This window comes from Cynocephalus volans, chromosome 2, assembly GCF_027409185.1.
Source record: "Cynocephalus volans isolate mCynVol1 chromosome 2, mCynVol1.pri, whole genome shotgun sequence".
Classification (NCBI taxonomy): domain Eukaryota; kingdom Metazoa; phylum Chordata; class Mammalia; order Dermoptera; family Cynocephalidae; genus Cynocephalus; species Cynocephalus volans.
Genome location: NC_084461.1, coordinates 188,003,229 through 188,028,395, shown reverse-complemented (window position 1 = coordinate 188,028,395; position 25,167 = coordinate 188,003,229). Strand labels below are relative to the sequence as shown.

Here is a 25,167-nt window from a genome sequence, read left to right as displayed (position 1 = left end):
ATAATTCCATATCACTGCTTATCATTCTGAAGTTTTCTGTCTCTGACAGGGACTGTCTTGCCTTTGAGTGGAAACCAAAGGATTTACCCTCACTATTTAATTAAAAAGAAGGAAAAAACAGGTTTTCTGTTGGTTAAATTTTATATTATTTTATCACCATCATCATCATAACAACCCTCTAAGTCACAGCTTGTCCTCAAGGATATAACGCTATCCATCTTAAAAAGCAAGATAAATACCGTAATTTTTTCAGGAAAACGTGTTCTATTCTGGGTTTTATTCATTTATAGTAGCCATGCTATCAACAAATGAGAACATCATGTATACTACAACTCTAAGTTAAGTAACTGCAGTGCTCAGTCACAGAGGATATATGAAAGGCTCTCAGCTTTCTTTGGCTGGGTCATGCTGGCCTGATATAGGCTCTTGAATAGAAAGGAGAAAGAAATAATGTCAGGAACCCTTACTTTCTAAAAGGAGGAAGGAAGGCTGGATTTTCATTCCACCCACCCCACCCTTGAACTAGGAACAGCCAGGTCTATTTTCTCTTTTATGAAGAACCTCACCTCATTATAATCCAAAGCGGAGTCATTACAAAGAGCACAAATTGTTGCTAATTCTACAAGACCATCGTATTGATGACATTTCACTGGTTTATCATCTTTATGCCTGCCAAAAGAGAAAACACTCTTACTTAATTAGATCACAGTGTGGTCGCCTCTATCAACTTTTTTTCCCCTTAATTATTACATAATGAAAATAAGAATCTTGGGGACAACAGACTAGAATGTATTCAAAAGAATTTGAGCAATGGCTCTTCAAAATCTGATACTGGAACCTATATATCAGACAAAAACGTAACAGAATGCACCTCTGATATCAGGAATCAATCATTAAAAGACTAGAAATTCTTAGTCAATGAAATTCCTCCACTACTGGTACAAATAGAAGCCCCACTTAAAAATCGGGGCTCCAAAATGGAGCTAAAGAAAGATGAAAAAGATGATTGGCTTATACCTTTGTTTTTCTCTTTCAAAGTGTGTTATATTTTGTTTTTTTTAAAAAAAGTACTACTCCGGGCCAGCCCGTGGCTCACTCAGGGGAGAGTGTGGTGCTGATAACCCCAAGGCCATGGGTTCAGATCCCGTATAGGGATGGCTGGTGAGCTCACTGGGTGAGCGGGGTGCTGACAACATCAAGTCAAGGGTTAAGATCCCCTTACCGGTACATGCGCGCGCACGCACACACGCACATGCACACGCACACGCACACACATGCACACACAAATAAAGTACTACTCTAATAGTAAGTGTTGACTTGAACCACATTCAGAAAGTTATCAACTTTTTAGATACACAGCAAATCTACACAAATACCAAACTGCTACACGGATCCTTCAAATGATAAGAAAGGTCACTCACACTTCTCCAATAGGTGCATATGTTGATCCAGTTATGGTAAACTCATTAAGGGAACAAGTATCACCTTCAACTCTATCCAGAATGAACATCTGTAGGTGAAAAAGGCACAAGAGTATATATTTAAAATGTATATAAAAAAAATACTGCTAGAAAAAAACAATCTTTGGTAGGTTAAGGTAAAAAAACTTTTTTATCTAAGAAAACAATTTTAGTGAACCTAATTAATTGAGGCTCAGCACCAGAAGTACTGTCCCAGCCCCTATCAATCTAACAATGTGAGGAACAGCATCACTGAGATGGTGAATCAGTAACAAGTAGCAATGCACCAAAGACACAAAAGACAACCCCCCAAGTTAAGAGGACACTTGGTCAGCAAAAGGTCAATTACAAAGACTCAGGTTACTCTTCAGAGTGTTCAGAATTCCAAATTCCAAATGGCTGGCTGAGAAAGTGATATGAAGTAGTCCTGCCTTAGAGCTACGCACAAAAGACTGGGAAGAGTAAACTCACATTTCAGAGTTGCATCAACATTCCCTTGGTAAAATAAGAGAAATTGCTTCTCAGCTCCTTCCCACTTATTTTTATTGTGGCAATAGCTCATTTTCTATGAAGTTGTCTAACTACATGTATACAGTAAGGAGCCTGCAGAGTTGAAAAAATTGATGTTCCCTAGACAATACAGATGGGAAGCATGCTTAAGAAAGAATTCCTAATTTTATAGAAGAATAAAGTAACACAAGCTATTTTCTTAAAGATGTTTGGTTTTTTTTTCTTGGTTTGCTTTCAAATTATAATTCAGAAACCCAGTTTGGAAGACTAAGATTTAGGCTGGCATTTTCACTGAAAATTAAAACCATAAAACTTCCCCCCCCCCAAAAAAAACCCCAAAAACCCAAAACACACAAAAAGTGACATCTAAGCTATACTTTTTCATGCCAAAATTTCTCTGAAGTATGAGCAATTAAGAATAATATGATCAAATCATTCTCCGAGGAATTTTAAAACTGTTAAACTCAAATCAAAAAAGCCATGCTATACTTTAAAAACATCTTTTCAGAGCACTTCAACAATAAAATCAGCTAATCTTCATTTTAAAATAACTTCTTTTGCCTCACAAGATTTGCTTATTATATAGCAGATACTTTTAAATTTAGGCTTCATTTCAAAAGCATACTCAGAACTAAATCAATCTTGGAAAAGAACTAAAAAGCTATGAGTGAGACATTACAAGATGGTTTTTTAAAAAATAAATATATTGAAATGCAAAACAGTGATGACTCCTGACAAAAGATTCTAGTTCAGTTTATCAAATGAGGAAAAGATTTATGACCAAGGACACACACAGCAAGATCCAACTCCTACATTTTTTCCCTAACAATACCTAAAAAATGAAGTTTATCAAAAATGCTCTTTCCAAAGATGTCTGGCATTTATAGAAGAGAAAACAAAGAACCAGAGAGGTTAAAAGATGTGTTCAAGGTTACATAATTACTAAGTGGAAGAGAGAGAACCAATCTTTCCTATAAGAAAACCCTTTACTAAAAGTTGTGGGACCCTCTGCAAGGCACTTAACTTCTCAAAGTCTTAGTTTTCTAATCTCTTCAGCAGGACTGCCATAAGTCAAATAAAGACACATGAAAAGTTAACTGCACTGAACTATCAAAGCAAGCTGGCATTACTATTAATACAATGGTACTTCAAAAAATTCGTGGAAAAACAGAACTAAAAGATAATATGAGGACTGGCCCATCAGCTCAGTAGATTAGAGAGAGGTGCTGATAATACCAAAGTTGAGGGTTAGATCCCAGTACAGCCAGCTGCAAAAAACAAAACCAAAAACAAATCTCTCCACGAACTTTCTGAAGACCCCTCATACATACCATGCTACTTTGACATTCTATTTTTAAAAAGTGAAATTCTTTGGGTCTATACCAGAGTCCCAAATACTCTAAAGGACATTCAGAGTTCAAATCCACATTAGCGAAATCTAAATGTGCTTGTGCAATTTAAATTGTGAGCAAGTAAACCACTTAGGATCTGCAGGATGAAAATCTTCCTAAGTCAAACGCAGTTATGCAATACCACTGCAAGAACCCTCCTGTGGAATACTGATCATCATCAACTTTCTGTTGTGAGATAGAACACTTAAGACAAGCAGGCTTTTTCTTTACTATATGTAAACATCGTAAACCAAGACACTTAAGGGAGAATAAAAGAATGTAAGAAGAAAATTCTTTATAATGAACTAGGAAACTGAAATTTTAATAAAGATTACAAGTTTGCACACTATTTACTTTCATGAGCATTATGACTATTATGAGGAATTAAAACTTTCAGGCCAAGTTAAATTTACCAGGGGAAACTAAATAGTTGACATGAAATTCCCTTTCTCTTCCTGAAACAATCAGTATGACAAAACTAGCTTTTAGTCAAACTTTTGGTTCCAAGGAGTGACAACCTACACAAATCCCTTACCTCCTGGAGAAACCCAAGACAAATATAGCAGCTACCACCTGAGAGCTGGAACACCCCAATGTGTTTTAAACACCTACCATCAATTCCAAATCTGGGTTTGGACTTCACAAGAAGTTGGGGGAAGGGGGATGTATCTAAAAATCATCATGAACTTAAAACTGGCAAGATAAGCATTCACAGGGTTTAACTGATTAAAACAAAAACAATTTCCAATGCTAAAAAAAATTATCCAAATCTAGATAAGGCCAAGAAAATGTCTGCATTCTTTCAATGTGATACAGAAGCATTACTTAACAGGCCTACTCCAGGAAAATGTAACCTTGTTTGTCTTGTTTATTAGTAAAGGTTCATATTATATGAAGTTGTAGATTTGTGTCCTGTAGAAGATAACATATAATTTTATTTCCCTATAGGACATTAAGCAGTTTTATAATCTAACCTAGCAATCTTATTCTAATATTAAGCACTTCCTCATATGCTCCTGTAACCAGTTTTACAGATTCCCTCACTAATAATTAATAAGCCAAATAAAATCTGTGGCTTGACAGGTGTCCTCTCTGTATTTGTCTTGGAAATTTTAGAAAATTATACTTTGACTTATACCAAGTTATTTAAGTAAAACCTAGAAATACTGAATTATACAAAAGAACATAATTAAGTTGGGTCATTATTGTATTATTTCTTCAGTTATTGTTTTTTTAAGGGCGGGTTTAAATGGTTTCTTATTTTACCTCAAATGATGGTCAAACAATATAAAGAAGGATGAACACAAAGAATGAAAGAACTGTTTACTTTTCAGGAAGAAAGCATGCTTCATTCAATGTGTTATGGAAATACCAATTAGGAGTTCAGGTAGGAAGGTTAACTAGCTTCTTCCTCTAGAACTTGTCTGTTAACATACATATACCTAGACAGAGAGGATGAGGAATACAAAAAAGGGAGCACAGTCACATGACACATGTACAGAATGCCTCTAGTTAACTCCCTGATATAAGTATATCAGCCATGTAGATATCCTGTATTTCAAGAAACAGTTTTAGAAATTAAACGATTAATTCCTCTGAGGTAATTTGGCTCAGGGTACACACACAACCCACAGAAAGGTATCAAATTATAAATCAAAGATTTTGATGGCATGAAGGAATATTGTTAGGATGAACAAAGAACCACAACAAGGAAGATTCTTAAATTACTCCCCCTTACCCTGCAGACTGACATCTGGTTCGTCGTAAGTGTGCCAGTCTTGTCTGAGCAGATAACAGAAGTACAACCGAGGGTTTCCACAGAAGGGAGGCTTCGAACAATGGCATTTTTCTTTGCCATTCTGCGAGTTCCAAGAGCCAGGCAGGTGGTGATGACAGCAGGCAGACCTTCAGGAATGGCTGCTACAGCCAGGGCCACTGCAATTTTAAAGTAGTAAATAGCACCTCTGATCCAGGAGCCTCCATGAACTGGGTCATTGAAGTGCCCAATGTTTATGATCCAGACCGCAATGCAAATAAGAGAGATGACTTTGGAAAGCTGTTCCCCAAACTCATCTAGTTTCTGCTGAAGGGGTGTTCTTTCCTGTTCCGTTGCCACCATTTCATCCCGGATCTTGCCAATTTCAGTGTTAACTCCAGTTGCCACCACCACTCCCATGGCTTTCCCAGCAGCAATGTTTGTACCCTAGGACAGAAGTAGAGGAGAACTATTCACAAGATTAACACCACATCCTAACTAAAATAATGACCAGTATACTCAGACACTGGATTTTGACTAGGACACCCAGATTCTGTCATCACATTCTACTAGGCCTTCCGCTGGGTATTGTTCAGGCTACCAGCCATACAACTATGACAGTGAGCAATATCTGACAGTGGGCAATACCTCATGTAGGCAGTATGGTACATCTCTCTGATTTTGATTCCATGCAGGACCTACCTATCCCAGAGCAGCTCTACATTGACCCACCTAGATCTCGATTCACAACACTGAGCCTGACTTGCAGATCAGCTTTGGGCGCAGCAGTACTCTAACCCCTCTGCTTCCCAATTTTTCAAACTCCAAATAGCTCTCAACCCTAGGCATTCTCCACCCCTGGCTCCAACAGCTCAACCTCCACTACTTTTGTTAGCTTTAAGAAAGGAAATCAGCATCTTGGGCTATCCTGAGGACTTCTACTCAAGCACCAGCATTCAAAAATCAATGAATTCAAGTGTGAGTGTTCTCTCTCCACCCTACTTTATTTAAAAAAAGGAAAAAATTTTTAAAATTTTTTTTAAATTTATTTTTGGTGGCTGGCCAGCACTGGGAACTGAACCCTTGACCTTGGTGTTACATGGCTAATCAACTGAACTAACTGGCCAGTCCCCCTCCCCCAATTCCTAGTGTTAGAATGATATGGCTTCATTACTTTCATCGTAACACTACAGTATTTACTTACTATGGATACTTAGGCTCTGATACTAACCAAAAAAAGCCCACCACTTGATTCCAAACAACCAAAAGCCATGCATTTCCCATGTATTTAAAAGTTTTTTCAAATCAATAAAAAATGTGAAATAGTATAATGAACATCCATATACTTATCACCTAGACTCACCATCGCTAATGGTTTGCCATGTTTACTCTCTCTAAACATACACCTTTTTTCATAGTGAACAGCCACAACCAACAGCTATCATCCACGTCATTTTGAAAACATCTTTTTTTTATAGGAAAAGACTTTTCCAAACAAATCTACTTTTCAGCTGTGTAGACAGATAAGAGTTAAAAGATGTCTGACCTGATCATTTTTTGGTCCTCAAAAACTTGCCAATTAAAAGACATCTAAAATTACACATTCTTCCACCATTATATGTTACTGATATTTTCTGACAGCTGAGTCTGACCATGAAGAATGTGACTGTTCTTTAGAATAACAGCCAATACTCTTTAAAGTCTGACCACTGAAGGTAGGCAGTGAAAACTAACATCTGTGGACCATTTGAACTCTGAGAATGTCTCCAAATAAAAATACATTTGATAAAGCACTTACAGAAAAGAGCATGTTCTTCTTATCTTGGTTGACAGCCCGTGGGTCAGGGACGGGGTCAGTGTGTTTAATTACAGAGACAGATTCACCTAAGCAGGTTGTGAGACAGAAGGGACAGTTAGATCTATGGATCCCATACCTAGAACCTGAGCCCTCTTCCATGCCAACCTATTACCACTGTCAGGATACTGTCAAGTATGGAAAAAGAGACAAAAGGCCCAATTCATTTAAAGGAGGCAAACTAGGAAAATGTAGTAATGGAAATTCCAGAGCAAAGAATGTCAGGATTAAAATCAATACAATTTTATTTTGAAGTAAAATCCCAGTCAATTACTTTATTTTATTTTTTTAATTATTCAAATTAACTTATTTTCAGTTATCATTTTTTACCATAATACTGTGAATATATACTTACATATATTTGTTCACACACACACACACTCTCTCTCTCCAAGTATATTTACATTTAAGGGACTAAAATTGTATGAGGGTACTTCAAAAAGTTCATGAAAAAAATGAATTAAAACATAATATGAATCTTTCCATAAGCTTTTTGAAGTACCCTTGTTTATGCAATATACGAAAGAGAGGATCAACCACTAGGAAGTCTATATTTTGTTCAATAATGCCAAAGATGAGAAACAAAAACATTGTTTTGGCAGTACTTATATGCACTATGCACTAATCAGACCATTGTTTCAATAAAGCAAAATTTTAAAAAAGCAATTAACAAATGCACACACACACAAAAAAACCCCACATGGTATGAAGAACTACTTTTTACAACTTTCAAAATGTGCTGTTAAGATGTCCAATCAAGATGGCAGAACAGATAGTACTCAGTGTCACTCTGTCCCACAATCAACCAATTTACAAATATTAAGAAGCAATGACTCCCAAGCTTGGGCTGCTAGAGCTCAGGGGAAGAAGAGAAGAGACCTCTGGAATTCACGAAGGCAGAAGAAGCTACAATGAGACAAAGAAAGGACTGCTCCAACCATTTTGAGCCCCAAATGCTTCAAGGCTGGCCCTAGTGAACACATGGACAAAGAGCTGGCAAAAGCCGCGGCTGTGCCCTTCCTATGAAGTTCCTTAGAGGTGGCAGGGAAGAAGAGGGCCATGGTGGCCCCCAGGCCAGCAAGACCACTAACAGGGTTTCCCATGGACCCACATATGAATGAAGGGCCATAGACAACCGAAAAAAGGAGCCACTCAAAGGCCGGTGAGTCACCACAAGGGACTGGCATACGGCCTACCCCACAGTAAGTGTTTGGAGTGCTGGGGGCTGGGGATGATGGGCTCACCGGGAAAACACTGAGGCACTGCATGGATAGCTGATCTGTCCTCCAATCGGCACAGGACCACTCAGTGGAGACTGGTCAGGAATATAGGTCTGCAGGGGGTGCAGTTTGATGAAAAATCTCAGTCCCAGACCAGAGTTTCCACACAACCCAGGCATACCAGACCTCAAAAGACCTGGAAGTTCTTAGAAGGTCAACAGTTAAAACCTAAGCTGCACCAAAAGCCTTCCCCAGGAATCGGCAGCAAAGCAGCAATTTAGCTCAACCACAGGGCTCAAGTGCTGGTCCTCACAGGAGGTTCCTCCATTTTAGAAGTAAGCAAAGGACAACAAATTAGTTCCAGCTAGGAGTTTAAGTGGTGGCAATAGCGAATAATCCAACACAGAACTGGAAGAAAAAACTAAAACCCCACAGATCAGAGACAAATTATGACATTAACCAATAAAAGTCTAACACCACCAAAGAACACCTGTAAAACCTAGAAGGACTGGAAGCCCCCCAGGTTTGGGCCGAGGGCCCCAGCCACTCTCCCCTCCCCCCAAGGTCCGTTGCCAGCTTAGCTATGATCACCAGGCTGCACCTGGAAGTGACCCGGCCTCTCAAGCCAGGGTTGGGGGTGGCCTGAGGGCCTCAGCCATGCCCCCCCGACTTCCACATCCAGCCCAGCAGCAGCTGAGGCTGGGCGGTGCGGGGCCTAGGGACTTGGCCACATCCCCCACACCTCCCATGTGCCCCACCATCCGCACACGGCCTGAGCTGCCACCAAAAGCCCCCTAGTTTCACCTACCGGAATGAGGCGGGTGCTACGGGCCTTGACCACACTCCCCCTTCTTCCTCCTCTCATCCTATCAACCTCCTCTTTCCCCTCTCCCCCTCCCTTCCAACTGCTACACATCATCATCTTAGAATGCAAAAAATAACAATAAATAAATATATTAAAAAATACAATAAAAAGCCCTGTTGAGTTTGGTTTCAACTTTATTTAACATCTCTTAGGAACTATACAGTCAGGGTCAATCTGAGTGAAGTGACATAAGTCTCCAATTATTTTATTATTATTATTATTATTTTCTGTCTTTTTCGTGACCGGCACTCAGTCAGTGAGTGCACCGTCCATTCCTATATAGGATCTGAACCCGCGGCGGGAGCGTCGCTGCGCTTCCAGCGCCACACTCTCCCGAGTGCGCCATGGGCTCGGCCCATAAGTCTCCAATTATTGATTTAAATTGCGTGTAGCAAACTTCACTCTCAATATTTAACAAAAAAAATGGATTCTTCAATTCAGCCTAAAACCACAGTATGATTATTTAACAAAAGATGGCATTCAAGAACCTTTATGAGGAGTTTTTAAATAGCAATTATTTCCACAGGCACATCATATTCATACATAAGAATTTCATACATTCCCTAATATTTTATGGCTTAATTGGCTTCCAGTTCATTGCCACTCATGGGTGGTTTTAATAGATAAGCTATTCATAAAGAAACAATAAAATATATATATAAAATAGAGCCTAAGTTACTCACATCACTACCTCTATGACATTAGTTGCTTTTCAGAACCGACAATCACGTAAATCTTGATAGCCTTTAGATTTTATATTTACTCACTATTTAATTCAGGTCAGCATTGTATTTAAAGTTAATATTCTGACAACCTTACTTCCAGTTAATATGAACCATCCACTCTAGATTGTGCCTCTATCATACAAAAATGGGAAAACATCCCAAATAATTCTAAACCTAAGTGACCAAATTCCAGGTAGTAAAACATTCACATTTGGGGGAGGGAGGGGGGGGCTAACTTTTGTTACTGTACATTTGATTATTGGAAAGTATGTTAAATGCAAAATTAGCATTCCTCCAATGAACAAAATGACAAAACTGGAGCCTATCTTTCCTGCCTGGAAAAAGGACACTGAGTAAGTAAATCACTTACCACAAAACAGGGAGACAATGCTTCAACCTTAAGATTTTTACCTCTGCTAATGAAAGAAATTGTAGCCTTTTTTAAAGAATAAAAACAGAATGGTGATCTTATTATATAATCGAGTTTTTTAAAATTAAAAAGATATGAGATAAAAGTCAAGTTTGTTTGGTTTTTAAATCTTCTGTAAAACCCATACTGACAAAAAGCCTAATTGATAAAGCACTAAGAAATAAATAACCTAGAGAGAATTAAGATGGGATACCATAAAAAGACAGCAGGGAAAGAGTCTACTCTACCATCATGGAATATGAGAGAGGATTCAGAAATTCAATGACCTTTCAATATATAATATTTACCTGTGAGAATTGACTGGTCAACTCTTAGAGTTGTAGATTTGATGGAAGTTAATCTTATATCAGCAGGAACTTTGTCACCAACTAATTGGGAGAAAAAAACAGCTAAAATGAGCAACTTTTGCAACCATATTATCTGAAGACGAATTTGTCTCCAATTTAAATACAATTTTAAAAGAAAATAGCTAGCCTGTATACAGTGCAAATACGTAAAAATCTGTTAAAACAAGCAAGATGATCAACCTATCTCAGGGTCATAAAAACTCTTCGGATGGACAGAAAATTTGTATTACACTGGAAGGAAGAGAATGGGGGAAACCTCTAAATACACATTACTCTAAAAAAAAGTTTTGACTATATATGCTCAGGCCTCTAAGCTTTCACTTTGAAGAATACCTTCTTATTCAGCAATATTAAGAAACATTTTCTTAGACTTACTACACATTTAACAACACACAGTGAGGGAGATCAAGTTGTATATACCATGGTTCATTCCACCCCAAAAGGTAAATTATTATGAAAAGGAAACAAATGCCCCTGTTTTAAAAGATGCTCAATTAATCTCACATAAGACAAACGCAAAACAAAAAGCCAAAAACTACATGGCAACACCACTTTGTAACTATCAAGCTGACAAACAAGAGTTGAGAAATACATCCAGTTGGCAAGGACATATAGAAACAGGCATTCTTATACAGTGTGACATAAGGTCTGGAAAGTTCAGTTTTAACCAGCTGGAAAAACAAAAACAAAAACAGGGCTGGCTGATTAGCTGGGTTGGTTGGAGTGCAACCTTGTAACACTAAGGTCCGGGATTCAGATCCCCATACCAGCCAGCTGCCAAAAAAAAAAAAAAAGAATAATAAAAACCAAAACCAAACCAGAGGTGCAAATCACTGGGGGCAACTCATTGGGTGCATGTGAAGAGATTAATGAAAATTCTGTGTCGGTGCACTGCTAACAAGGGACAAACACTGAATGTATATAATGTCACTAAACTACTATGTCATATCATATTAACAGCCCATTTAGTACTAATAGTTCACCTATCCTTCCAGACTTTGTGGCAACCCTGTATATGCTGCTGAATACACACAAAGGCAACAACTGTTGCAAACTCTGATGGACGATTTGGCAAAATATATCAATATTGCAAAGCACAATCTTTTTACCCCACAAATTACACTACAAGAAATTTATTATATAGATGAACTCGCAACAATATGTGATTAATTTACAGTATTGTTTTTGTGTTAACAAAGATAAAACACCTCTATTCATACCAAAGTGAAGATTTTCTCTAAGATACACTGTATATTAAGTGGGGGAAAAACAAGATATGAAATATCATGTACATGGGGCTTCAATTGGTATACAAAAATACATATGAGAATGTATAGCGAACTGGTAACACTGGGTAGCTGGGGCACCAGGCAGAGGGAGACTTTTCACCTTATAACCTTTGGTACATTTTGAAATTTGAATTATCAAATAAATGAATAAACTATGCATAATCTGAAGAAGATCTTTCAGTCAACTGAGCCTTCCTTCCCAGGCCAAAGAGTTCCTTCAATAGCTCTTACAAGACCCACATCTTAACCTCTTTCCTTGATGTGTATAAAGTACAGTGCCACAACACAGACCCCGTAACAAACAGATTAACACCAACGTTTCACATGCACCTTGAAAACAGTGCCCAGCACACCGTTGGTATTCAAATATTGCTGAATGAGTGCACACCGCACAAAAGCAACTAGACATTAAATTTAAGTGTACAACAGCTTTCCATGTCTTTCTGAAAGGTAGCTAAGGTGGTTTTGCAAGTCTTACACAAGGACAACTGAAAATAAGAATAAGTAAATTCTTTCTAGTATCACAGATGGTATTAAGTCGAATCTTCACTTTCCATGCTTAACTGTATGTACTGAATGGTAACCCTGTCACTAGTTATGGACAAAATGGCAAAACAGCCATGCTATCCAAAAAGTAAATGGTGGACTTGTTAAACCTTCAATTTAGTTCTGATGTTTCCGCACTTCAGAACTTGTCAAGTTGGGCAGAATATGGCTTGCTTTTTCAACTCCAGTGCATGAGACAACCCTATTCCTAAGCTGGCATGTGGTCACAAGGTGCCACAGAAAGAGTTTGTCAATATATACTCTCAAGAGGCAGAGATCATCCTTGCATTTGACTGCAGAGACACATGGGTTAATGTGAAATTCCTGCTGGAAATGCTTATGCAATAAACAGTAACAGTCACACTGAATAAACTAGAACCTTTCATTTTATTATAATTCTGTTCATAATACATTGAAGAGAACACATCTAACATGATTAAGATAATAAAGCAACTATATTCTAAACTTTAGTGACCTTCAACAGCTAAAATACCCTACATCAAGATGAAATTTTAAAACCAGTTTTTAAAATTTACTATATTATTTCTGCTCATCCTAATTAACCTGATCTCACATGCCTTTGAACATTTCAAGAAGAGTACCAGTTTAATGATGAATGTTATGACTTTACATAGAAAATTTACTTGCAAATGTTCCTTTATATCTGAGGCAACTTATGTCATGATCAGAAGACTTCTAATGTGGCATAGAGGTTCTCACGATTTATAAACACTATCATACTTCTACATAGTAATTCTATTTAAACAATTTCATATATAAACTCTAGCTCATATTCTCACATACCTGACACATTTAAGGCCACAACTAATATTAAAATTGAGGACAACCTACATGAGGACGCAAAAGCAATGTCTTGGCATTTATTTTGCTGTGTTTCAGTGGAAGCTAAGAGGATTTGAAATTGATAGAAAATGTTTCCACGTAACAGCTAACATATTATCTGTTAGTGTAAGGTGGGACCAATGTTATATGAGGGTGCTTTGAAGTAAAAGAAAAAAAAAGAAAAAGAAAAAGTTCATGTGAAGATTTGTACTTTTAATTCCATTTCTCCACAAACTTTTTGAAGTACCCTTGTATATATGCTGCATGAAAAATTGTATTTACACTAGCATTAAATAAACCAAATATTCTTCCCCTAAAGGGTCTACTTAAATATATGAAGGGTGTCTCTTTGCTGTACAGAAATTGTATCGATACACATTTCATTATTGGCCAAATATTGAAGAATGCTTCAAATGCTAGAGGAACAAATGACCTGAGAAGCCCTTAAAAACTGACCTCAAGCCCTTATCAATTTTTTTTTTTTTTTTAAAGATGACTGGTAAGGGGATCTTAACCCTTGACTTGGTGTTGTCAGCACCAGGCTCTCCCAAGTGACTCAACTGGCCATCCCTATATAGGGATCCGAACCCTTGGCCTTGGTGTTATCAGCATCACACTCTCCCAAGTGAGCCACGGGCCAGCCCTAAGCCCTTATCAATTTTTATTCCATCTTACAACTGCCATTCTAATTGGGAGGCAATTAAATATTTAGGAATTAAAAGAAAAGTTGATCTGGGGAGCTTTTATAAACCACAGGTTCTTGGGACCTACTTTTCAAAAGTATAGTTCAATGCATTTAGAGTGGGGTCAAGGAATCCATACTTTTTAAAGGTTTTCCCAAATACATCTAAAAAATTAATACAAGGGAAAATCCCACAATACCTACGGTCATAGAGCCTGTAAAGGGCTTGTTTAGAACACCCTTTATGACATGAGAAGACCCTAAGCCTCAACACTTGGGAAGTATGCTACCTTAAAGTTGTACATTTAATTTGTCTCCATTAATTTAATTGATATTAGGCTGGCTGGTTATCTCAGCTGATTAGAGCACGAGCTCGTAACACCAAGGGGTCAAGGGTTCAGTTCCCCGTACCAGCCAGCTGCAAAAACAAAAAAACCTAATCTCTTTGTGGAAAGATAATAAAGCATAAATCCCAACTGGTATCCCCCCAACCCCCAATCGATTTTTAAAAACTACTATATTCTAATATTCTCTTAGCTAGAAAGACCTTCACATCATCTTGATCAATCCATGTCCTCTTTTACAGAGAGGAATTAAGGCCAGAAAGTAAAAGGAGTCTTGCCTAAGGAAGCTTGTTTAATGAGATCAATTAATGAAAGACTTTAACTTGCTGTGTGGTTCTGTCTCTCTTTTCGTTGGTAATAGAATCAATTTAGGATTGACTCTATGAAGAAGCAGGTTGCCTTAAGGATTTAAAAAGATCCATAAAAAGACAGATCCATCAAATCATTTTCAAACAAAGACATAACAATTTCCCTTTGTCTGCAGGCTTCTGTGAATTTCAGACACAGGGTTTTGTGTAGGTGATGCTATTCTGATGATGACATACAGTGATATTTCCCTGATGGGGCATGTCAATGCCCTTAGGGGAAGTGGTAGTGGAAAATTTTTACTCTTGCCAAGGGGATGCTTTGTAATTTCTTTCTTACAAAAATTTCTCTATCTCTTTGGGTTGAAGGCAGGTATAATAAAAGAATAAACTGTTATAAACAAACTACCTTCCATTTGTTTAACATCTAACACTTCTCAATTTCAGCTCTTAGCTCCCTAAGTCCATAGCTCATTAATTTGCTATCACAATGAAGATTTCTACTCAGAACAAAATCCTCAGAATATACTTTAGGTTAGATTACCAAGAATGCAAATAAGAACTAGTTAAAGGAAATTATTACTTTACCACATTTTAGAATCGAACGCAAACTTTCCTTACCTTGGAAGGAATATTTGTAAACCATGGTACTTAAACACTATTTGCACCACTGATATCAAATATAAATACTGACGGTTAAAATCAGCATTACTCAGAAAAATCCTTTTTATTAATCAGTTGTAGACATTTATTATTATTTTTTTTAATTTTTATTTTTTTTAAAGATGACCGGTAAGGGGATCTCAACCCCTGGCTTGGTGTTGTCAGCACCATGCTCAGCCAGTGAGCAAACCGGCCATCCCTATATAGGATCTGAACCCGTGGCCTTGGTGTTATCAGCACCGCACTCTACCGAGTGAGCCACGGGCCGGCCCAGTTGTAGACATTTAAAAAATCTAATTTATTGTGGCAAATTCTACTAGAAAGTTATTCAAATCTTTTTGATGAGAAAACTATAACATCAGAAACTTCCTCCTAAATACCACTATCATTTTCAAGTTTAAATGGCTCTTAGGAAAAGCAAGCCATAATAGAATTAATTATCCTAAATTATTTAAACATTTCACTTTGACTCAAACATTTTTCACTTTGTTTCCAGTCTGAGTCATAAATTTTGTAGTCAGGCAGAATGAATGAAATTCTTCACTTGAGAAGTCCTACTTGCCTACTGAAAACTATTTCCAGGCCCCAGGGTAAGCAGGGAAGGAACACTAAAGTGCCATACTGTTTGCTCCCAATCTGTTTATTTGGGAGTATTATCTTTTACAAATGCAAATGTGATATCATTCTCTTATTTAAAGTCAATACTTCTTCCTGCTAGACTTAAGGTAACTTCAGCATCCCAACCATGAGTCTGTAACACCCTCCATGATGCAACTGCTGCTTAACTCTCACTATTCTGTCTTCCCTCTGAGCTTCAAACACAATGGGCTTCAGATCCTCAAAGTTCTTTCTGGGTCTTCACATACCCTTCTCTTCACCCCCCACAAACAGTAAGGCTTTCCTTGACACTAGTCTAATCTGGAAGTTCCTTCAGATGTCCACAGAGACCACCCCTTCCTTTCCTAACATACTATGTTTTGATAAGATCATCCCCGCTATACGAAAAGCTCCACAAAGGCAGAGTCACTCTGTCACCACTAATTTCTTAGCCCCTAGCTCTATACCTCGTACACAGTGAGTGCCAAATAAAATATATGTCAATGAATAAAGTACTTGCACGCATATTTCCTTTAATATTCAAGCATCAAGAGACTTCTAATTATCAGGTTGAAGGTCACAAAGGTAGAAACAACGAAAATTCATTATCCAAAGAGATCTCAGACTTGGTAGAGTTAAATGAGGTTAAGTGATAGGTGCTTAAATTCTACATTTAGACTAAAACCAAAAAACATCTATAGTAGTAGAAGATTAGAAATGAGGGAGACACATTTGAGAAAGACTCAGGGGTTTTAGCTAGTGGGGCAATTAAAGCTGCCAAAGAAGTTTCCTCAGACTGCATGAGCAGCAGACAAGAAAAGTCTAGAATGTCAACTAGACTCCACTTAAATAACTGCATTCAATGTGGGCTCCAAAGAGAGCTATCAAGATGGTAAAAGGTTTGAAACAACTGAAAGAGCTAAGACTAACTTGGAAATAAAAATTCTAGGATATACCCACACTGTTAACAACTGACGTGTCCAGTTCTACCATGAACCGCCACATGCTCTTGGACAAGTTACAAACTCTCAATTTTAGCTTCCTCATCTCTAAGATAAAGTTTCGTAAGCTACCCTACAGCTCTAAAATGGCAATGAATCAGATTTCTATGTTGCAAAAAACATATATAACAGACAAGTGTATTTTAGCTCATAAGGAATATTTTATAATAAAACTGCCTAAAAATGGCACAACTGGTCCTAAACAGGAACGTTTCCAGTTACTAGAGGTATAAGAGAAGCAAGATAACCACTCAGAGGTTATAGAAGCAACCAAGCCCAAAGGAAGGGTGAAACACATATTTGGCACACCTACCAATAGATTTATTTTAAAGTAAAACCCCATCTTTCTCTACCCTCATTCAACAAATATACATAAAGCTGTTAACAGCATTTTACCTTCTAGACCTTTTTTAAAAAAATGCATAACACTTATGAATCTTTCCATGAACTTTTTGAAGTCCCCTCGTATTTTGCAGCCACACTATGGACTAAATCATTCCCCATTTTCATGGCTGTCTAGTGTTTCTAATTTTTCCTACTACAATGTTACAGGGTGAACACCTTTGTGCACATCTTTTACTTCTGGAGGTTAGATTCATAGAAGCAGAATTTCCTTATAAACGTATATAGTGCTGCCAGCAAATTTACACCCTTGCCATTTCCCCACACTTTCAATCTTGTGTTTTCCTGAGCACTAGTAAAATCAAGCACTTTATTTTTTCAAAAGTCATATTACCTTTAACATATAAGTTGTTTTAGATTTTTACATAGTCAAATCTGTCGACCTTGGTGGTTCTGAGTAACACTTAGAAAAGCTGATCCTCATACCAACATGGTTTCTTCTACTTTTTCCAAAATGACCTCAGTGGCAAGAATGGAAAAGTTGACACTTACTGATACTGTGACTATCACTGAGTCACAGGGAAAGGGGAGGAGGTGATTACAGGAAATTAGGAAATGCCAGCCCCATAAAAATCAGGTCCAGCTTCAAGATCAACTGGTCCATCATGGTCTGATGGCTCAGGAGACCTCATTTCTCATAGTTCATACTGTCTTAGCTATCCTGACAGTGCTAAAGGGCCCTAGGTCTCAAAGCTCTCTGCTTCTACTACATCCATACTAATTTTTCTTTTAGACTATTTTGTTCTGCTTTATATAAATTCTTAAGAATTTACATATCTGTTCCGGAAACAGATCTAACTTCCAGGATTTACAGAAACAACTAAACTAATCATTTCTACTGTTAATCTGGACATAGACGTCTCAGACCTGCATCGCTAACTAGCCCAGTTCTCCCATCCTTCTCACTGTCAAACAACTCCATTCCTCATGAGGGGAAAAGACACATGAGAGCAAACATGCTCAACACCTTATTTGGTCACATGTCTTTGCTTCTACTACTTTATGGTTATCATTTTAAGAACAGGTGAAAACGGTTTACTCTAACAACTACTCTCATCAACACTATGTAAACTGCTTAAACCAGAGACAGTATTTTACATAATTACACTGTTTAACTATACTTCGATTTTTTTTTTTTTGTCTTTTTCGTGACCGGCACTCAGCCAGTGAGTGCACCGTCCATTCCTATATAGGATCCGAACCCGCGGCGGGAGCGCCGTTGTGCTCCCAAGCGCTGCACTCTCCCGAGTGCGCCACAGGGCCGGCCCTATACTTCGATTTTAAAAACCAAATAGTAGGGCTGGCCAGTTGGCTCAATTAGTTAGTGTGTGGTATTGATAACACCAAGGTCAAGGGTTCAATCCCTGTACCAGCTAGGTGCACAAAAAAAAAAAAAAAAAAATCACCCACAGAGAATCAAGATGGCAGAGTAGATGGTCCCCAGTGTCACTCTCTCCCACAAATGACCAACTTATAACTATTTAAAAAAGCAACGAATGCCAAGCTGGGGCTGCTAGAGCTCAGGGGAAGAGGAAGAGACTTAGGGAGTTCATGAAGGTGGGAGAAGCTGCAATCAGAGAAGGGGACCGCTCCGACTGTTTCAGGCCCTAGCCATTTCAAGGCCGTCCCTGGTGAGCACAAGGAGCAAAAGCCGGCAACAACTGCAGCTGTGCCCTTTGTGTGAAGTTGCTTGGAGGCTGCAGGGGAAAAGAGGTCCTTGGTGGACCCCAGGCCAGCAAGACCAATGACAGTTTTCCTTCCCGTGGACCCACACAGGAGCAAGGGGCCACAGACAACTGAAAAAACAAGCCACTCCAAGGCCAGTGAGTCATCTCAAGGGACCAGCAACAGCCTGCCCCACGGAAAGTGTTTGGAGTGCAGGCGGGTGGGGAGACAGGCACTGGAACAAGCATGGACAGCTGATTTGTCCTCCAACCAGCACAGGCCCACTCGGTGTAGACTGGTCAGTAATATAGAACTGCAGGGATGCAGTTTGCTGAAAAGACTCAGGCCCAGACTAGAGTTTCCACACAACCCAGGTGCATCAGATCTCACAAGACTTGGAAGTGCTCGAAAAGGTCAACAATTAAAACCTGAGCTGCACACATACACAAAAATCACCTAACAGCTAGAATCCTGAGGTGGACTTCTGGGGAGGAGGGCAAATGAACCTCCTGAAATTGCACAGAAGATTTTGAATACGTCTTTGAGGAGAAAGTCTATAGATTTAATTCTCAAAGGGACTGTGATCTAGAAATGATTACGAACTGCGCTAGAGCCTTGCTACTCAAAGTGTGATCCATCTGGGAGCTTGTTAGAAATGCAGAATAATCAGGTCTTATTCCACACCTAGAGAATCAAAATGTACGTTTTAAAGAAATTCCCAGGTGATTCCGATGCATATCAAGTTAGAAAAGGATTGCTCTTTGCAGCAGCTAAACTTTCCAGTCAAATCATAAGCATCCCCAATATACATTTTTATTTTTCCCCCCTTTAAATGAGTCAGACCCCCCCCCCCACACACACACACAAATTGCAGCCTAGCTCCAGAGACTGAGCAGAGCCTAGCGAGAAATACACATTCACAAAGTGCTGGCTGGCTCCAGAGTGAACAGTAGCCTGCTAAAGGCTACTTTTTTTTTTCTTTTTGAAAAAGACACACTTCAGAAGTGTGGCTGGCTTCAGGAGAATAAGCAACAGCCCCACCTTCTGCAGGAACTCAACTTTTATAGTTTTTCTAATATATATGCATACTATCTAATGAATATTCAACTAAGGGGGAGGTTCCCAGTTCTATAAACTAGTCTTTCACACAAACATGGGTCTCTTTTAAATTTTTTAAAAAATAAAATGTAATTTCATTAACATTTTTTTACATTCTAGGGTGGTGGTGTGGAGCAGCTGGGACGGAGGGCAAGAGGGGAAAGGGGAAGGAAATGTGATGGAAGGAGGAGGAGTGGATTGAGGCCTGTGGCACCCCCCTCATTCCCACAGGGGAGACTGGGGGGCTTCCAGCACTGGTTTAGTCATTGCTGGACTGGGTGCAGATGTCAGGGGTGTGTGGCACAAGCCCTCGCCCCTCCCCCCCCCATCTCAGCTCGGGTACCTAGGGCCCTTCTTGCTGCAGCTTGGTGGTCATCGCTGGGCTGGCTGCACATGTCAGGGGGGCATGGCTGAAGTCTGAGGCCCCCCACCACCCAGGTTCAGGAGAGCTCGGGGTCCTTCCTGCAGCAGCTTGGTGATCATTGCTGGGGTGGTTGTACATGTCAGGGGGTGTGCGTGGTTGAAGCCCATGTCCCCCACCCTCGGGACTGGTTACAGGTGCAGGGGTGGGGGTATTGCTGAGGCCCCCGGCCCTCTCCCCTTTCTGGCTTGGTAGCCCAGGAGACTTCCGGTCCTTCTAGGTGTTATAGTTGTTTGGTGAAATGAGACCTTTACTAGTTAATATTAAACTTTGTTTTTTCTTTCGGTTCTGTGTTGGATTATTTGCTGTTCCCACCACTTAAACTTCTAGCTGGAAATAATTTGCTGTCCCTTGCTCACTTCTAAAATGGGGGAACTTCCTGTGGGGACCAGTACTTGAGCTCTGTGGTTGAGCTAAATTGTTGCTTTGCTGCTGATTCTCTAGCGAAGGCTTTTGGTGCAGCTCAGGTTTTAATGGTTGACTTTATAGGTACTTCCAGGTCTAGTGAAATCCAGTGCATCTGGGTTGTGTAGAAACTCTGGTCTGGGTCTGAGTCTTTTCATCAAACTACATCCCATGCAATCCTATATTCCTGACCAGTCTCCTCTGAGTGGTCCTGCACTGACTGGGGGGCAGACCAGCTGTCCTTGCTGTGCCCCAGTGTTTCCCCGGTGGGCCTGATCCTTGTGATGACTCACGGGCCTCTGATTAGCTCCTTATTTTCAGCTGTTGTGGCTCCTCGCTCCCATGTAGGTCCACTGGAACCCTATTAGTGGTACTGCTGGCCTGGGGGCCACCAAGGCCCTCTTCTCCCCTGCTGCCTCCAAGCAACTTCACCTGAAGGGCACAGATGCGGCTACTGCCAGCTCCTGCTCCATGTGCTCAGCAGCTCCAGCCTGGAAGTGGCTGGGGCTCAAAACGGTCAGAGCGGTTTTTCTTTCTCTCATTGTTGCTTCTGCCTTCATGCACTCCGTAGGTTTCTCTTCCTCTTTCCCTGAGCCCTAGTGGCCCCAGCTTGGCTGTCGTTGCTTTTTTATAGTTGTAATTGGTTGATATGTGGGAGAGAGTGATGCTGGGGACTATCTGTCTATTCCACCATCTTGACCAGAAATGAGACAGAACTTATTTTTGACATTGGGACCACACTTTACATTTTTAAACGGCTACTTAAAAAAAAATTATTATTATTTTTTTTTGCTACAGAGACAATATGTGGCCCCAAAACCCCAAAGTATTTTCTAGCTGGCCCTTTACAAAAACAGTTTGTTAACTCCTCTTCTCTATACCACACAATTGACTTCTCAAATATTTGGGGTAAGGAGCTCAGCAGGTATGGATTAAATGTTTGCTAAATGTTCAAAGCCAGGCTGCTCTGATCCCAAAAGCTGTCTAAAAGCAAAAGAAGTTCACACAGACTCATGGCCACACTATCTAAATCAGAGATTTTTTAGAATCAGAAAGGTCCTTAAGAGAGTCTACTCCAATTACCTGATTCTGTAGAGGTTAATATACTTTGTTCAGTGTCACGCAGAACTAGGATAATAATCGAGGTTTTCTTACATGAACTGAGTCATCTATTTCACAACTTTGCCTTTTACTCAACTGCTTGGAAAAGCTACTTTATACATGTTACTAAATGTCACGAATGCAAGTTGACTATCAAAAGTGAAACTTCTTCCTTTAAGTAAGTCAACAAGTGTAAGAATTATTCTTTTTATTCTTGAATAAAATTTGAAATTTCTGGCAATACTGAGTATACATCCTAGGACACAGAAAATCAATTTCTTATAGAAGAAAACACAATTTATGTTAAGATTGTGTCATTTCCATGACTTGCATAATTTTAAAATATGACTTGCTACAGAGTATACTACAGGACAGAAGTCATCTGAGGATATTTATGTCTTTGTGCTATTCATCAACCCTGGGTTACCAAGATACATGAAGTTTGTTTTAAACAATCCTGAAAACAGTGCCCTTGAGAAGTCAATAAATAACCCCCTGGGGCATACACTAAATCCCCTAAAATTCTAAAATTAAGACATTTATGGCTACCATAGCTCGATTCACTTTCATAATATTAGAAAGCTTAAAAACACTGATGTTCATTTCTCATAAGATTACACACGATCTTGTTACTTTTGGTTTCCATTCATCCAAAGAAGTATTTTCCTGGCACTAAGATAATTCAGAATTACTGTGGCTTCAGAAGTTGAATGTGTGGGCCATCATCTCCATATTTTTACTTGCCAAATCAATTTTATTTGGCTCCTGTGTTCTAGATACTTCTAAAGTTTACATAACCATTTGCTACGCATGCTTTGCATGCTTACACAATTTCTCCTTGGAAAAATTATTACCTGGTACAGCAACATCTAAAATTTAATTTCCTGGAGGAGGGGAGGGGATGGAGAGGAACAGGTAAAGGGGCATGAAAATCAACTACAATATATATTGAGAAGTAAAATTAAAATAAATAAAATTTAATTTCCTTAACTCCCTCCCCACCACCTCAAAAACCATCTAGTCCAATCTAGTCACAAAGTTCAGCAGAACCATCCTACCACATAGCTTCCAAAAGCTGACAAAAAGAACTTTTAAGAGGGTCATCTCCTGACCCTTACATTCAAACAATGACTACAAAAAGGTCTGTTCCTTTCTGCAAGTATGAAAAAAACAAGTCAGTACTTGTTTTCAATCTTCAAAACAGTTTACAATATTCTCCAGTTTTCCAATACATCAAAAAGACACCCAATTTCAAAATTTAAATAAAAGCACATAAGTTAGCATGTCTAAAAGCACAAGTCATACCATTTATCCCTCCAGGCTATGTAGACAGTAAGACTTCGACTGACAAGAAAAGATTCTGATCAAGAAAAAATTAAGAACTGAAGTTCACTTCTACAGTTTTCACAGAGCTAAATTTTGGGGCTACACGCCAAAGTGCAGAGTCAATTAGATTACTAATTCTAACAAAAGTGGGAGTTTAAAGTGGCTGGTTAGCTCAGCTGGTTAGAGTGTAGTGCGATCCTTGTACTGGCTGGCAAAAAAAAAAAAGCTGGAGTTTAAAATCCTCACCATGTATAGTCTTAAAAGTCTCAGCTTTCCCTCTAGTATCAGGAACCAGACAAGGATATTTGCTCTTGCCACTTCTATTCAATATTGTACTGCAGATTCTAGCCGAGGCAATTAGGCAAGAAATCAAAGGCATACAGACTGGAAAGAAGTAAAAATATTTCTATTTGGAAATGCATGTTAAGGGACGCCTAAAAAAAAAAGAAATTAAAAAGAATTCCAATCACAAACAGCTCCCCCCCAAAACAATAAAATATTCAGGAATTAAGTTAACAAAAGAAGTATAGACTTGTACACAGGAAACTACAACATGTTGAAAGAAATGAAAAATGGAAAGACATCCTATGTTCATAAATCCAAAGACTTAATATTGTTATGACAGCCATATTCCCCAAACTGATCTATAGATTCCACACAATTCTTACCCAAAATCCCAGCAGGCTGAAATTGACATGCTAATCATAAAATTTATATGGAAATGCAAGGGACTCAGAATATCAAAGATGATCTTGAAAAACAAGAAAGCTGGACTCAAGCATCCCAATTTCATAACTGCATACAAAGCTGCCGCTAAGACAGTAGTACTGATGTAAGGACAGACACAGAGATAAATGAAATAGAACTGAAAGTCTAGAAATAAATCCTTACATTGTAGTCAACTGATTTTTGACAAGGGTACCAGGACAATTTAATGAAGTCTTTTCAGCAAATGGTGCTGAGAAAACTGAATATCCACATGCAAAAGAATGAAGTTGGACCCTTGCCTCACACCATATACAAAGTCCTCATGACCTTGAACTAGAGAACAGTTTCTTAGATATGACACCAAAAGCACAAGCAACAAAAGAAAAAAACTAGACAAGTGAACTTTATCAAATTAAAAATGTATATGCTACAAAGCACACTATCAAGAAAGTGAAAAGAGGCTGGCCACTTAGCTCTTTGGTTAGAGCATGGTGTCATAACACCAAGGTCAAGGGATCCTGAAAAGTGAAAAGAAAATCTATAGAATGAAAAAAAAATTTTCAAATCACATTTGATAGGATATGTAAAGAACTCTTACAGCTCAACGTTAAAAAGACAAATAACCCAATTAAAATGGGAAAAGGATTTAAATAAACACTTCTCCAAAGAAAACATACTAATGGAAAATAAGCACATAAAAAGATGCCCAATATCATTAGGGAACTAGGGAAATGCAAATCAAAACCACAATGAGATATCACTTCATGGCTAAAATAAAAAAGGCATACAATAACAAGTACTGGTGAGGATATGGAGAAATTGGAACCTGTATATGCTGCTCGTGGAAATGTAAAACAATACAACCACTTTGGAAAAAACAGTTTGGCAGTTCATTAAAATGTTAAACAAAGAGTTGCCCTATTCCTCCCTAATTCCATGGTTAGATACATACCTAAGACAGTGAAAATATATGTTGACACAAAAACTTGTACACACATCTTGACAATTGTAGTATTCATAATAGCCCCAAATTGGAAACAACCCAAATGTCAGTGAACTAATGAACAGATAAACAAAATGCGGTACATCTGTACGACGGAGTATTATTCAGCCATAAAAAGGAATGAAAAACAGTACATGCTGTATACATGAATGAAATATACATGATACAACATTGATGAATCCTGAAAACATTATGTTAAGTGAATGAAG

General features: G+C 38.7%; 1 protein-coding gene across 2 annotated transcripts in view; it reads right to left on the bottom strand.

The window, feature by feature from the left end:
• Nucleotides 1–25,167, bottom strand: part of ATP2A2 (ATPase sarcoplasmic/endoplasmic reticulum Ca2+ transporting 2) — a 59,486-nt gene that overhangs the window by 17,499 nt on the left and 16,820 nt on the right. For both annotated transcript variants that reach the window (XM_063087421.1, XM_063087422.1), the window contains exons 6-10: nt 10,500–10,580; nt 6,916–7,001; nt 5,100–5,564; nt 1,422–1,510; nt 567–669 (exon numbers count right to left, since the gene is read on the bottom strand). In XM_063087421.1, coding sequence (XP_062943491.1) covers nt 567–669; nt 1,422–1,510; nt 5,100–5,564; nt 6,916–7,001; nt 10,500–10,580 — 824 coding nt within the window. The remainder of the gene's footprint in view (nt 1–566; nt 670–1,421; nt 1,511–5,099; nt 5,565–6,915; nt 7,002–10,499; nt 10,581–25,167) is intronic.